This window comes from Poecile atricapillus, chromosome Z, assembly GCF_030490865.1.
Source record: "Poecile atricapillus isolate bPoeAtr1 chromosome Z, bPoeAtr1.hap1, whole genome shotgun sequence".
Classification (NCBI taxonomy): Eukaryota; Metazoa; Chordata; class Aves; order Passeriformes; family Paridae; genus Poecile; species Poecile atricapillus.
Window position 1 is genome coordinate 123,163,773 of NC_081289.1, and position 14,461 is coordinate 123,178,233.

At 38.4% G+C, this 14,461-nt stretch overlaps 1 protein-coding gene across 1 annotated transcript in view; it reads right to left on the reverse strand.

The window, feature by feature from the left end:
- Positions 1-3,317: 3,317 nt before the first annotated feature.
- The window catches only part of HOMER1 (homer scaffold protein 1), an 85,796-nt gene continuing 74,652 nt past the window's right edge, over positions 3,318-14,461 (reverse strand). Inside the window, exons 7-9 of the mRNA XM_058827805.1 lie at positions 13,806-13,916; positions 12,108-12,188; positions 3,318-6,464 (exon numbers count right to left, since the gene is read on the reverse strand). Coding sequence (XP_058683788.1) covers positions 6,276-6,464; positions 12,108-12,188; positions 13,806-13,916 — 381 coding nt within the window. The 3' untranslated portion in view covers positions 3,318-6,275. The remainder of the gene's footprint in view (positions 6,465-12,107; positions 12,189-13,805; positions 13,917-14,461) is intronic.

Consider the following 14,461-nt stretch of genomic DNA (forward strand, 5'->3'; position numbering starts at 1 on the left):
TTTCTCATTTCATAAGCAATTTAGGGCTTATATTGACTGTAAACATGTTTGGTTGTTCCATGCTATGCAAGAGAATAGAACACAGAACAAAAGGAAAAATGCAAGAAAGAGAGGATAATGAAAGTTTTGACTGGTAGGTTCAAATGGTAACAATAACCATCTCAAATAAAGCTCTCATAATTTCTTTTCAAAGAGATGGGGAAAAGCAGCTTATATCAAATCAACACATTACTCTGCGTCTTTAAGATACACAGAATGAAATTTCCTCTTTTCTCCCCCTGCAAGCAAAACTCTGAATGTGCAAAATGCTCTGGAGCAAAAGGGCTCCAGACTTGTAATGACAGAGCTACAGTTTTGATGCAGCAGCTTCTGAAAAAAAGACAGCAAGCCCTCCTGGGCTGCTTCTGGCACAGACAGCAGGTGCAGCTGGCAGGGTGTAGCAGTGAGGGACTAGATAGGGACTAGATGCAGGATGCTCACATGAAATACTGCTTGTGGCACTCAGCTACATACTTCTAACATGGCTCCTCTCACTAAGTGAAAGTCAAAGGGAGCTGTACGTTAAACTGATAAGATTTCTGGTTCCCATTGCTGCAGATTCCTGAGAAACAAAACTGCTGGAATTATAAAAACAATGATGTATTCAGATGTGGAGAAAGTAGATTTAATGTTTAAATTTCCATCCACAGGTAAGGGCTAGGATCTTTCTCCTGCAGGCAAGTACAAGGTCATTTTGCTTCACATTTATTTTGTTTCGTTTAGAGACAATTCCACTGATGATTTAACAAAATACAAGCCAGACTCAGAGAATTTCAAAGGTCTTTTTCCCTCTCTGCAAGTATCTGCATGACCATATTTAATTCAACAGGAGGAAATCTATACACACAGATTATATTTACACATACCTGATCAGTGTAGCTCTTCCTCTCCCCTTAGCACCTGGATGCATGGTATTGTTTGTGAAGGTCCTTTAGTTCTGCCCTCCTTCTTGATCTACTGGGAAAAAATTCTTCTTCTTCAAGAATTACCACAGTCACAGAAATGCAAGTTCTCTTCCAAGAAAATGTCTATGTTGCTATTCTCAAACTAATGGAAGTAAAAGCAGCTGACACACTGCTGGATCCATGCAGTGAGATGAGGCTTGGATGACAGCAGATGAGAATCCCCAAAGCAAGGAACAAGGTTGGAAACTACTTCCAAGTTAAAATAAAGAAAAATCCCCAAACCCAGCTCAGAATTTCATTACACAAACATCACAAGTGATAGGAACTGATGACAGCAGAAAACAGGGAGCACCAATGGCTAATACTGGTATCAAACCTCTAGTCATGAAGGTAAAAGACTGAAAGGACCTGGGATTTGCAGACTGTCAGGATTACAGCTGTGTTCATGAAACATACCCCCAGTGCTGGGGATATGTTTCCCAGTACCTTGGGAAGCCTCTAGCAATCAAGAGTGTAGTTTTGGGGCAAGCCAGGTGTGCTCAATGTCAGCATGATGTGAGCACCTAAGGAAAGTGTGATCCTTTCAAGTGGTTTTTCATTCTATTTGCAAGTCATTCTCGCCTATTTTACAGCTACACAAGGGTTCCACACTAGGGAATTTTTTGAAATCTGTGTTTTCCCCACCCACCCCGAATTTAAAACACCTTTGATAGCTACTTTCCTTCCAATACCTTTATCTGAAAATACTAACGGTTGCCAGATAATATTGTTGCATCTGAGCTCTGCTTATGCAAGACCCAGCAATGAGGGGGAAAGTAGGTATATTGTGTTTCTTTGGTCCTATGATGAGCTGCCAGCAGTGCAGAAGTAGAACTGGCCGCTACAGGTCCCTGAGAGGTTGTGGCGGGCAAGCTGTGAGACTCCTTATGATGTGAAAACCCACTTTTGTCTATAGTATCTAGAGGTATTATGACATTTAGACTCACACCTGCTATCTGGCTAGGCATGACCAGAAGAGTGGACATGAGCTGAACTGACTCCGGGATGTAACACAAAACTCTGCTCATTGTTCCAAAACATTTAACAAAACAGGGAAAATTCATCCATCTTGTCTGAAGTAAGTGGAGTAAAACGAGGAACTAAGGCTGCTAAGCAAAACCAGAGATTTCAAATAATGTGTGTTATTCCATGATACTGTCTCTGCTTAGCACTGTTCAGAGGTAGTGCACAAATGCAGCATTACTAAGAAAATGTAAACAAGACAATTTGAACATTGCTTAGCAGAGTCAGGTCCATTTTCTGAAAAAGAAACCCCAATGTATAGGTGTGCACTTAACTGTCATGTTCAGTGACTGAGACTGAACTCGCATATTGGGATAGAATTTCTTGATGGTATTTTTTAACTGTCTTCTAATATCCAGATCTAATATCTAATTAGATCTATCTTTGGCCTTAAGGTTTTTGCAATTAACCAAGTTACATGCTTTTAGTGATCTCTGCATCTCTGCAGAGAATTAAGGTCTGCAACAGTTTTCCATTCCTCTCTCCATGCAGTATTTCTGAAAAATGGCTTTGATTTTGACTTTTGAATGCAGTGTTCACAGAGAGTTCTTCAGCAGCCACTTCAGTACAGAATATCTAAGATGACAGAATGAAATGGGGTTTAGCCTCTTATTGAGAGCAAACCTGAGGTTAATCCCCAACTGGTAGAAAAATGAGCAGAAATCAGAAACCTTTCACAGCTGTCAACTGAAAAGACATGTCCCATAATATTAATCTTTAATTGATGCATTGTTAATTCTAGGGTTTTCTTTAAAGGAATTATCATGGGAATGCCACCGATAGCGTAAAATGATACTTATTTGTGTAACAACTTGTTTAGCCCTTTATTTATTTATTTATTTATTTATTTTTTACCTGAAAATGTATTTTCTTAGAGAACTTATAACCGCATTTCTGCATTATCAGTTCATTTTCTTTTCCTCTTTCCTGGATATATTGGCCAGGAAAAGGAACTTCCATTCTATAATGGACAGTTTAATTCACATGTTTTGCTTTGTCCACATAGAAAAATGCAATTTCTGGATCATTGAGGCATATGGATTATGAACAATACACTCCAAAAACTAGCTATCCAGACGGGGATATACTTACATAAACCTTTTATGTCAAAGTCAGGATTTCACAACATAACACACTAATGCAAAATCCAGTAGCACCTGAAAGATTAAGGTAGCTGCTGCTATCACTTGCACATACTTGAAAAAGATTTAAGAGGAAAAAAAAAAAAAAGAGTAATACATTCTCCAGAGAATAGCAAGTGTATTTCAAAATAAAAAACTGTGGGTTTGATTTCTTTTTTCTCTCACTCTCTTTTTTTTTTTTTTTTTTCCCCTATTTCTGTATTTCTGTGAGGCTTATGGTAATTCTTTTGTTGGCTCTTTTTTTTTTTTTTTTTTTTTTCCAATACTGTAGTTGCCATGTAACAAATTATACACAAAGTGACTGCTCTCCCCTCCAGTGCAAGTTCACGGTCATGTTTTCAGGCTACAGTACTGAACACTGTTTTCTTGTTTACATATTCCCATAGTTTCATTAAAGATAGATACAATGTACAGTACTTGTCTCTGGGACGGTAACAATTCAAATGGGAAAACCTTTACCTTAAAACAGAAGTGAAGAGGCTACAGTAGGTATAGCCACCTAAGTATGAACTTTAGATCACAATTGCTAAATACTTGCCTACTGTACATAAGCATTAAAAATAGTCTTAGACATAGGATTTTATTTATATGTGCACGTATGTCCACCTCATCCCATATTTATGTTTGGCAACTATTTGGGAATTCAAAGGTGCAGCCCTCAGTAATTGTATTATTTAAAAAAAAGAAATGAAGCTTATCTATTCTATGAGAAAAAGAAATTCTCAAATATCAATTTCCAATTTTAAATTTAATTTCAATAGGAAAATATTAAAAATGTGCACATCTAAATTTTTCCATGTTCTGTATATACATATGTGTGTGTACTTATACATAGAAATGCTCATGTACCACACATATTCACAAAATTTAAGTGGAAATATTTCTGTCCACTATTTTCCCCACACATATGACATCATATCTTTAAAAATGTCAATAATAATATCATTAAAAATAATATTACATTTATTCCATCATTATGTTTTTTTATTCTTTCTTCATCCTTATTATGTCCACTGAGCATTAACAGGCCAAATTCTCCTTGCACTTCCATGGATGTTATGCCAACGGAATGTTGCTGACATCACATCAAGGACACATCTGGTTTACAGCAGCACAAGTGACAGGAGAATCAGGCCCAAATATCCCCAGGAAAATTAAAAACTGGCTGTATCTGCTCATATGGACCTGATGAAGATATACACATCACTATCTAAAATCCCCTGAATGATTAACATGTAGCTCACCACAAAGTTTTCAACCAGTAGCACAATGAAACAAGCTCCCCCCACCCCTTTAATAAATGTGAGAAAATACCCTAAAAAATATGGAGAAAGCGTAAACATTGTGTATATTACACACCATATAATACATGACAGTTTTAGCATTTAACCTAAGCCACTTCCCTGACTAGTCAGGGGAGACCTGATAAATCACCAGTTAAGGGAAAACAAAAAGGTATTTTAGAAATAAAGCATGTCTTTCCAATATAAATGACCTGTGTGTATTATATGGTATATACACACAGTACATACATGAAAACAAACTTATCTTTTCTAGTTTTGAATATCAGTCTCTAAGTGAAGAAAACTGTGTTCTACAAATTTAATAAGCAGCTAGATTTCATGTTTAACATTCAAATTAATTTGGGGAGCAAACAAAGGTTCGTGCATCTTTCAAATCTGAGGTCTGACACTCATTCATACATTTTAAAAAAGCCCTCTTCAGCATTACAAGCAATTTATGGCAAGAATGCACTGTGATGCAAGACACATGACAATTGGCTTACCTTTCAAAGAGCTGGGTTTTTAAATAAATCTATTATATAAAGAAATGTGTGTTTGCTAAAAGTCTGTTAAAATTACATCAAAACAACTTTAAAACCTGCTCACTGAGGATAATTCAATTCAATATCCTGTTTTTAAACACTTGGTTAACAGTTCAGAATATTGCCTGGTGTAGTTTTGATAAAGATGTGATATGAAGACCCATAAAAGAGTAAACATGTCTTCAGTTCAATTTGCTATGACAACAAAATTTCAAGAAAGAGCCTTTTTGGCTAGACACGTTCAGTGTATGAACAATCCCTTGTGGTACCTCTGTGCCCTTAATGAATCTGTAACAGAACAGTGCTCCCCATAAGCCATTATTCACAGAACATCTATGTCATGTCACATTCTGAAAAAGTCTCCTGCAGAACAGGTTAACAGCAAATTGAACATTCAATACAAGTATCAAGGCCAGAAAACAAACGACTGGCCATTCCTTGTAATCTGTGCAGGTCAAATTTAAAATCTTAAATTTATGTTTAAAATTCTCAGGGGGGTTTGGGCTTTTTTTGTGGGACTCACCTTCTATCACTGGTTGGCTTCAAAATTTAGTTAAGTGGAAGATACTATCTCACTGTGATTACATGGAATTCATATTAAAAATTAAACCTTACATTGGACAATATTGTAGAACACCAAAGCTCCACAAAGAAATACAGTATCTTCCAGTATATATGTATAGCTCTTAAAAAAATCAAAAAACCAACCAGCCAACCAACCCCAAAAAACCAAAAAGGAAGAAGTTTATACAAGCAGTTATAGTAAATTTGTTTCAATTAAAGATGCAACTCTCTCTCATTCCTGGCAAGAATAAATTTGTTCCGGCACTGCTTCTCCACAGTGCAGCATATCCTGAGAAATTATTAAGAACAACAAAATACAGGGCTGTCATCACTAAGTTCTTGCACAAAACACAGCATTTAAATATCTTAAATAAAACAGCCAATAACTTATAATGTATCTCACATAATGGAGTGTGTCCTGGGACACTGCTAATTCTTCCATCACTGATAATTAGAAAAGGATTGCATTCAATTATTGTTAATATCTTTCAAGTTATCTGTGGCCAATAATGTAAAAGGAGGTAATTTGTAATTCAAAGGGATTTTTTTGGTATTTTTTAATTCAACCGGCTACAGGCTGAGTTTTAAATTTTACATTGAATTGCAAGTCAAATTTAAAACAATCCCTCTCAGAGGAGCATTTTCTAATTTTGTGCAACTTTGATGCAGAGCCCAACACAGTCCTATGAAGAGAGACAGTGCATCTTTAAGCTGATTGGCACTGAAATCCCATTTTCTTTAACTACACTCTATTAGCTTGGCCAAATTATCTCGTAATTCTGTTAGTTCAAATATTTTTCCATCAAGAATTTCTAAAAGTGTCTTCAAGTTATTGCGAAAAGCTTCTTGCTCATTCTGACTTTTCTCCAGACGTTGCTCTAGATCAGACAGCTGTCCTTCCAGGTCTTTGTTTCGAATTTCTACTTCCTTCAGAGAAAATACACAACATGTTAATGTGTTGTCTGCAAACAGAAAGCAGTCTAACCTCCTGTTGGTACTCATGTGCTTTATCAACTGCTTTTTAAAATAATTTGTAAACCTTTACAGTTTTCACTAAGTCAAAACCAGAACCTGAATTGATACTACAATTGTATATATACTGCCACTTTCTCCATTTTCCCATAACTATATGAAGGGTGGAAATTTCTGGAGAGGGACGAACTTTAGTCAGTAAACAAATAATACACTCATTCAGGTGTGTTATCACTTCTGTCATTCAGAAGTGTACTGCCTAGTGAAAACATATTTTCAGAGTTTACTTATGTTCAATCATGCCCTGATTTAGACTCTATTAATTGCTCAAGGACACGGTTCTCCATCAAAAGTTCCCATGGCAAAACCCGTTCAGAACACTGCTCTAGAGACAGAGGAGCACCACCTTATTCCCATCTCACATTACAGGCTTTGCACTCTGAAAATTAAGACAGGAGTATTCCGCCACAGTGGATGTCAAGGTGACTGTAACAAATGTAAACCAGGAGGTGCGAGCTGCGCATTGTGCCTCGCTGCACAGCACCCACCTGTGGAGCAGGGACAATGGGACGGCCACCACTGCTGAACGGGCATGCCATTCCCATGCAGTGGGGAAAGATGAAGTGGTGGCGTGCTGGACATAGCCCAGGGGGCCTGACCCTGAGCAAGCTCAGCTCTCACTCAAAAGGAGAAGCCCTTGGCGTCAGCCCCTGGGACTCCTCGCAGGTCCAGCTTGCACCTGATGGGGGGTGGTGCCAACTGCTCTGCCTTGTGCAAGCCAGGTGCCCTGTGTTCAATCAAATCACAAATGTAACAGTCACCTAGGTCTGGAATAGCATATTGTTCTTTGTTCTATTCGTTGCACACCTCATAAATTCATGCTAAATTCTGTAATTTCAGTTACAAGAATTCCTTTCAGGGGCAGCACAGAGACAATGTGTTTAGTACACCATACACCCTGTGCAGACGTCTCTAGAAAAGTGTATAGTGAATTCATATTTATGTATGGTAACATGTTTTTCAACAACACCTCCCTTTACAGTGGTTTTGTGTCACAAAGCTTTAACTGGCCTGCTCTGAGATTTTACTACAACTAGTTTTACAAAGAGGAAGGGAGATTTGGCAGCAGCCAATGATCGCAGCATGAGCAACTCCTCTTTCAGCCCTCCAACTCTCTCACTGGTTTTGGTGTGATTCTTCACTCTCCCTCAAGGCTAAGAAATTTATCCCTGTTTACATTGGAAAGAGCTCAGCTAATCATAACAAACAACCTGACTATACAGAAAACATATTGGGTCACTCAAGAGCAACAAGTACGTAATGGTGGCCCTGTGTCAAAGTCCATGGCCTGAGAAAGGTATCCACTTGTGAGGGGTTTGCTAGCAGCACCAATTGGGCACTGCACCCCTGGCCAGAGGAGAGATGGGGTGATGTGGCCAGTGCACAGTTTCAGCTTCCAGCCTGTGCATCAGGGGAGAGTTCTGGACCCCCAGCAGTGGTGCAGCTGGAGAAGACAGAACATCAGGACATTCACTGCCTCATAGCTGTGGCTGCTTGTGGAGTGAAGGGTTACCTCCCAGCCAAACTGAAGGCCTCCCTTACATCTTGTTTGCAAATGGACAAGTAAAAAACTATGGAGTTTTGGGCACCAGCCGGCACACCTGAGAGCACAAATTACCCCTTATTGCCAGGATGAAGAGAAGAATTCATTTGTTTAGCACTGAATAATTTAGTTGCCAAAGTACTAAAAGAAGCTAGCTGGATAGAGCACTTGTAAAACACAAATAACATGCATACATGCTTATGTAGTGAATAGCTCCCACCGCTGCCACAAACGAAGAAGACAACTGGTTATAACCCAGTCATACCATGCAAAAGCTCTCCTTCATTGCGTCTACTCCTGCCTTCTAAGACAAGTACTAACAAGTACTACTGGTGTAGTGATTGCCCAGGTTCAAGACCCTCTGAGGGTCAAGTGATTGCAGTATACAACATAAAAGTGAAATCCAAGGTCCTCTCAGCTTTGCCAGAGTGATGCAGTCCTTTCTTTAGAAAACTGACTGCTGTTTTTAAATATTTGCCCATCCTGTCATTGCTTCTCTTCCAGTCACCGAATTTGTGTGTTCTAGGAAGTCCCCTTCCCACTGCTCTTACTTCAGAGATAACTAATTCCTGTAAGCAGGCAAGCCACTAATGAAATAGTCCACTTTGGGAACAACCTATAGATACTTACATGGCTTTACATTGTAATATCTGGGCCTAAATAAAGCATTCTGTTGGCCTGTTATTTAGCACTGAAGAACAACTTTCAAGCCCTTCTCAGACATTTTTAATGAAATATGCCAGAAACTGTTGCTTTTCATTTCTGGAAAATGCTGCTTCTTAAATTTACATTTGATCCTTAAGCATATTTACCCTAAATTAATATCAATGCTTTCTGCAATATTATTGCATTGTAAGTTCATGTCTAGCTCATGTGCAATTATCTGTTTCAAATCAGCCAACCTCAAAACTTGCTTCTTGATTGGAAGAGATAGATTACATATAATGTAATCTATTCCCCTAGCTTTGCCATTTCCCTTTACTGGCAGCTGATCTCATCCAACAATAAATTGACTCTTTGGTACATTCAGGTGCTTTGCAGAATGTATTTGGCACTTGGTTTTTCTACCATAGGTTTTTTCAAGCTCTTCTTTCATCAGATGAAATAATTTCTCATAGTGTTTTCTCTTACAGAATAAATAAATCATTACTAGTTATGTTTGTTGTTTGCACTGTAACAATCTTTTTCAGAATTCAGTGCGAGTATTGGAATAAAATAGTCAAACCATACACAACAGCTATATTTAGGAATCAGACATATTAATAAACATATTCTGTGAGAGTCACACTGATCATGACTCACATATGACTTCTCTACATTACTAATGGAATTATTAAAAAGGACCCTGATACTTAACCTTCACAGTGATAACATATTGTTCTTCACTAGTTTGCCAATGATTGTTATCTAATTAATTCTTGATATGTGTGTATCAGAAATGCAATACACCTTGAAATACTAATTTCTTTGTATAGCACTTTTCATAGAAGGCTTTTACCAAAATATTTTAAAGTTACATAATCTACTTGCAAAACACATGAGGGAAAAATAAAGCACAAGAACAAAGAGTGAGAGAAACAGATACGAGCCCTGGAGAGAAATCACTCTTCAAATAAATGATGAGTCAGGTAAGTGAACATATATGAGACAGTGTGAAGCTATAGCAGATGATGTGACAGATGTAGGGTGAAGTGGCTCAGAGAACACCAGTATAATCAAAGCAGGACAATTACAGCAAAGCACAGACTCAAGATCGTTTTCCTGGGCAGCATCAGGGCAGTAATTAAGTTTAAGCTTAATAAAGGCACCTTTTAACTCAGATCCTAAGTGATGCTTTAAATTTACTTGAATAGAAATGTATATAACCATTTCCAGAAACAGATCACTTACAATGTGACATAAGGACATGTATACAAAATATATCCATTTGGGGATTAAAGAATCACGAAATCATAAAATGGATTAGGTTAGAAGGGACCTTAAAACAATTCAACAAAGGGTTTAAACCCTTTGTCTTGGCCAGGAACCCTCTCCACTAGATAAGGTTGCTCAATGCAACCTAGTCTTGGACACTTCCGAGGGATGGAGCATTCATAACATTTTCAGGTAACCTGAAGCAGTGCCTCACCACCATCACTGTACAGAATTTCACCCTAGTATCTAATCTGAACCTACATTCTTTCATGAATTAATGAATATGAAGACATTATTCCCTGTCCTATCACTGCAATTCCTAACGAATTCCTCTCTGGCTCCCCTGTAGGCCACTTTGAGATACTGAGAAGTTGTTATGAGGTCTCCACACAATCTTCTCTTCTCCAGGCTGAACAGCCCCAACTTTCTCAGCTACCTTCATAGGAGTGGTGCTCCAGTCCTCTTATCAGCTTCCTGGCCTCCTCTGGACTCACTCCAGCAGGTCCATGTCCTTCCTGTGCTGGGACCCCAGAGCTGATGCAGCCCTGCAGGTGGGGTCTCAGCAGAGCAGAGCAGAGGGGCAGAATCCCCTCCCTGGCCCTGCTGCCCACGCTGCTCTGGATGCAGCCCAGGACACGTTTGGCTCTCTGGGCTGGGAGCACACACTGCTGGTTAGCGTTGAATTTTTCATCTACCATCACCCCCAAGTCCTTCTCTGCAGGGCTGCTCTCAATCACTTATACATAAATATACCAAAATGGTACTAGTGACTTTATAAGGTAAAATTTTATTACAAATTTACCATTTCCTGATCTTTCATCTCTTACTAGTCTCATAATCCTGCTTGCTAAGGATGGTTAATTCCTGGCTCACTGTTTCTTTTCATATGATCTTACAATAAAATTACTGCGTTTGATACTGCTAGAATGATTTCCAGCTCTTGTTACAATGTCTCTTTTTAGTCTCTCACATAAATGCCTTTTCAGATGAAAATTTGTACTTTTAGCCTAAAGCCAGCAACAATTTTTGCAACAGGCAAGGTCAGGTGTACTCAAAATACTCTTTAAACACTGCTCAAAGTAATAACATACTTTGTGCAAACAAGTTGATGTAAGAATGGGGAAAAAATAATAAACTCACTTTGATCTTTAGTGGTTTATTCTGTAGGTTAAAATTTGATTCATAGAGGTTCCAGTTCATGTCATGCATTTCAAAGAATACCTGCCTAATGATTTTTATGCTGTGGCTGTGACCTGATGGGGCTTGCTTTCAACATATGCTAAGCCATAGAACAGAAAGGATCCTCTTTCAGCACTTTAGGATTGGAGCTATTTAATGCCCGAGTTTCCAGTTCTTTTAAAACTCTAAAGGCTGAAAGCAGGGTGTATTCCACCCAGGCCTTTGGTCAGCCTTGTTCCAGAAGCAGGTGTGACAAGGAATGTGGCTATGTGCTGGCTGGTCAGTGCAGTGACGGACAGGCAAGAGCTCAGATGGACCAAAGGAGGATATAATGAGAGAACATCAAATCCATCAGCCTCAGGTATCTGACATTACACACAGTAAGAAACAACCACTGAAAAACAATAAAAGAACAATGTTTCTAAATAATTCCAAGAAAACAAAGAAAGTGTGTTTTTAAAGCCTGTACTACACAAAAGCGCTTTAACTCTTACTTTTTCAAGGCTTGTTTAAAAGCTGAACACAAACTCATCCCAGGCTGATGATTCATAGACAGACAGCTTCAGCAGCATGCAAAAACTATGGGAAGATGCTGCTGTGAAAATGAGACCAGAACTGTCCAGGACATGTATCAGTGAAGGATGTTTGCTAACCTGAGAGTACTCTGTGGACATATAAAAGCAATGTGGTTTGTTTCCTCAGATAAAAATAGCAATTTGCAGCAGGTAGAAATTTTTATACAAATTCCTAAGGGTCATCCCAACCCAGCACATTCAGGGTAGTCTAACTTACACATTCATCTGGCACATTCAGTGAATATAGCACAAGTTGCACATGTGAACTGCCCGCTTGCTGATAATTTTTCCTTTTTCTCTAAATTAAGATGATGCACTATAGCTCACCTGTAACTTCTGGGTCAGAGAATCCCTCTGTGCCTGGAGCTCTCTGGCATTTTCAATTTCTTGTTTCAATCCTTCTATTTCCTAAGGGAGAAGAAACAACCTTGCTAGCAATGTGTTACCTGGCTTGGCCTCAGTGCTTGTAATCTGGCTGGTGCTTCTTCTTCTGAGCAAGTCAGTGCAACAATATCAAAACTGGCAGTTGGCTACTGCCCATCAGATAACATGAAGTGTAAGACCTGCTCCCAGTACTACTGAATCACGGTCCCAAAACAGCAACTCCATCGTGATTGTACAGCAATAGACACGAGCATTTTCTTTTATAAAAGTCCAAGTTTTCTTTCCCCCCAAAGAGATATAAAATAATTTTTGCCTGAAAAATTAAGGTCCCTTGTAATTAAAACAACAAATTTATACTTTAAATTCTATTAGAACCTACTGTTCTCCATTTTTTCAAGAAAAAAGAATCCAATTTTCAAATGTAAACTGCTTATTATGTCACCAGCAGCAGGGCTGAACACCAAAACAACTGTCTGTTATAATCAATTTCTGTAAAAAGAGAATCTTAAAAGAAATGTCATATTTAACTTAGCAATTAGAATAAGATATAAAAATAAGAAATATAGCTGAAATAATGAAGAGAAACCTTCTTAGCTTACATTCAGGAGACAAGAATATAAAGAGTTAATGAAACTAAATGGTATCAAACTTAAAACTATTAAGTACTCTTCTCCAGATGGGCATATTCACCTCCCAGAACTCCTTTTGGCAAGATTTCTCTGCAGCCAACAGCTCAGCATAATTCTAAAGTGATTGACCAACAAAATGTGAAACATCACTAAGCTGAGCCTAATCTATTAAGTAAGAGGGAGTTTGGAAAAGGCTTTGTTCCATTTTGAGAGGATATTCTGGGATGACTGTGCCTCTCCTGCATCCTCCTTGGAAACACCTCATGGCACTGAGGGAAGGCTCACTGCCCCTCCATGCACACATGCCAATGCCCACAGTCTCTTACGTGGGGCAAATAATTCCTCCTATGCAGCTGCTTCCATCTCCTTTTTCCATCCATAAACGGGTGATTCTTGATTCCGTGGCACAGATATGCTTTCTTTTGGGACCTATGCCAATGCAGGTGTTACTCCAATTCTTTTTTATTTACTTGCTCCTGGTCCAGGCCAAGGCACATGGCACAATAAATACCAAGTTTCAGGCTGGGGGCTTGGCATGTGTTTAAGGAAATTGCTGATCTTATGGACCATGAAGGTCAGCTTTATCAACAGAGCCTGAAAGATAGACTGGCTGGACAAAGGCATTGATCTATTACTTGTTTCAAACCCTATTCTCCAGAAAAAAAGAAAGCATGCCTAACACAGCTTCCTCTCTAAGGCAATCTGGACTGCATCAGTGTGATGATTGCCCTGTAGAAAACACTTATGACTTACTTTTGCAAAAAGAAATGTTTGGTGAAAGCAAATTGGAGAGCATGATACTTTTTTTCTTGCTACCCAGATACCCAGCTCTATATTGGACTGATGTAATTATATAAATGAAAAATACTAACGATTTCAAAGAAGTTGAAAAATAATTTACTTTGTAACATTTATAGTAAATAATTCAGTATCTAGCAGCCATCACAAGCTTAATATTGAAAGGCTTTAGAAATGATGTAATAGAAAAACCAAAAATAAATGTTGCAGATACCTCTTCTTTTTTCTTCAGTGTAGACTCTAATTCCTGTATTGTCTGGTTTAATTCTGTTTTATGTGTGTGGACTGCATTGGCTTGACTGCTCACACACTCTAGCTCAGTCACCTGAAATAAGTAGAAGAAACACATACAGAATTAATTTCAACGTATTCAAGGTACTATTACTTCTTTGCATAAATAGCTGCCTTTGAAACACACCCAAACTTCTGGATGACTCCTGTTGATTGAAATGGTGAAGGTGTTCTTACAAAGTTAGCATAACATTCCATAATATATTGTTATGTAAGTGGTTGCTATGAATTCCTGGAAACAAACAAAAAAAATGGTTACAGGCTGAAAAGAGCACTAATTAAAACTTATGCTAATTATTGAAAGTTTTAAGAAAGTTCTGAATTACCACTTGATGACTAAACACAGATCTGTCTGTCTAACTAACCTCTCCATCTGACACTTTTTCATGTTCTACCACCTTACAAAGCCACAATGTTCACACACTTCCTAGAAAGCCAATTAACATTTCACAGCATCACTTTCTGACTCGGCATCAACAGTGTAATAGCAGACACTCAGCCACCAAAGTACAGCTGCCAGCTTCTAACTTTCCCTGGTAATGGAGCTCATCTCTTAGTCACAAAGGCAACAGCTAATGT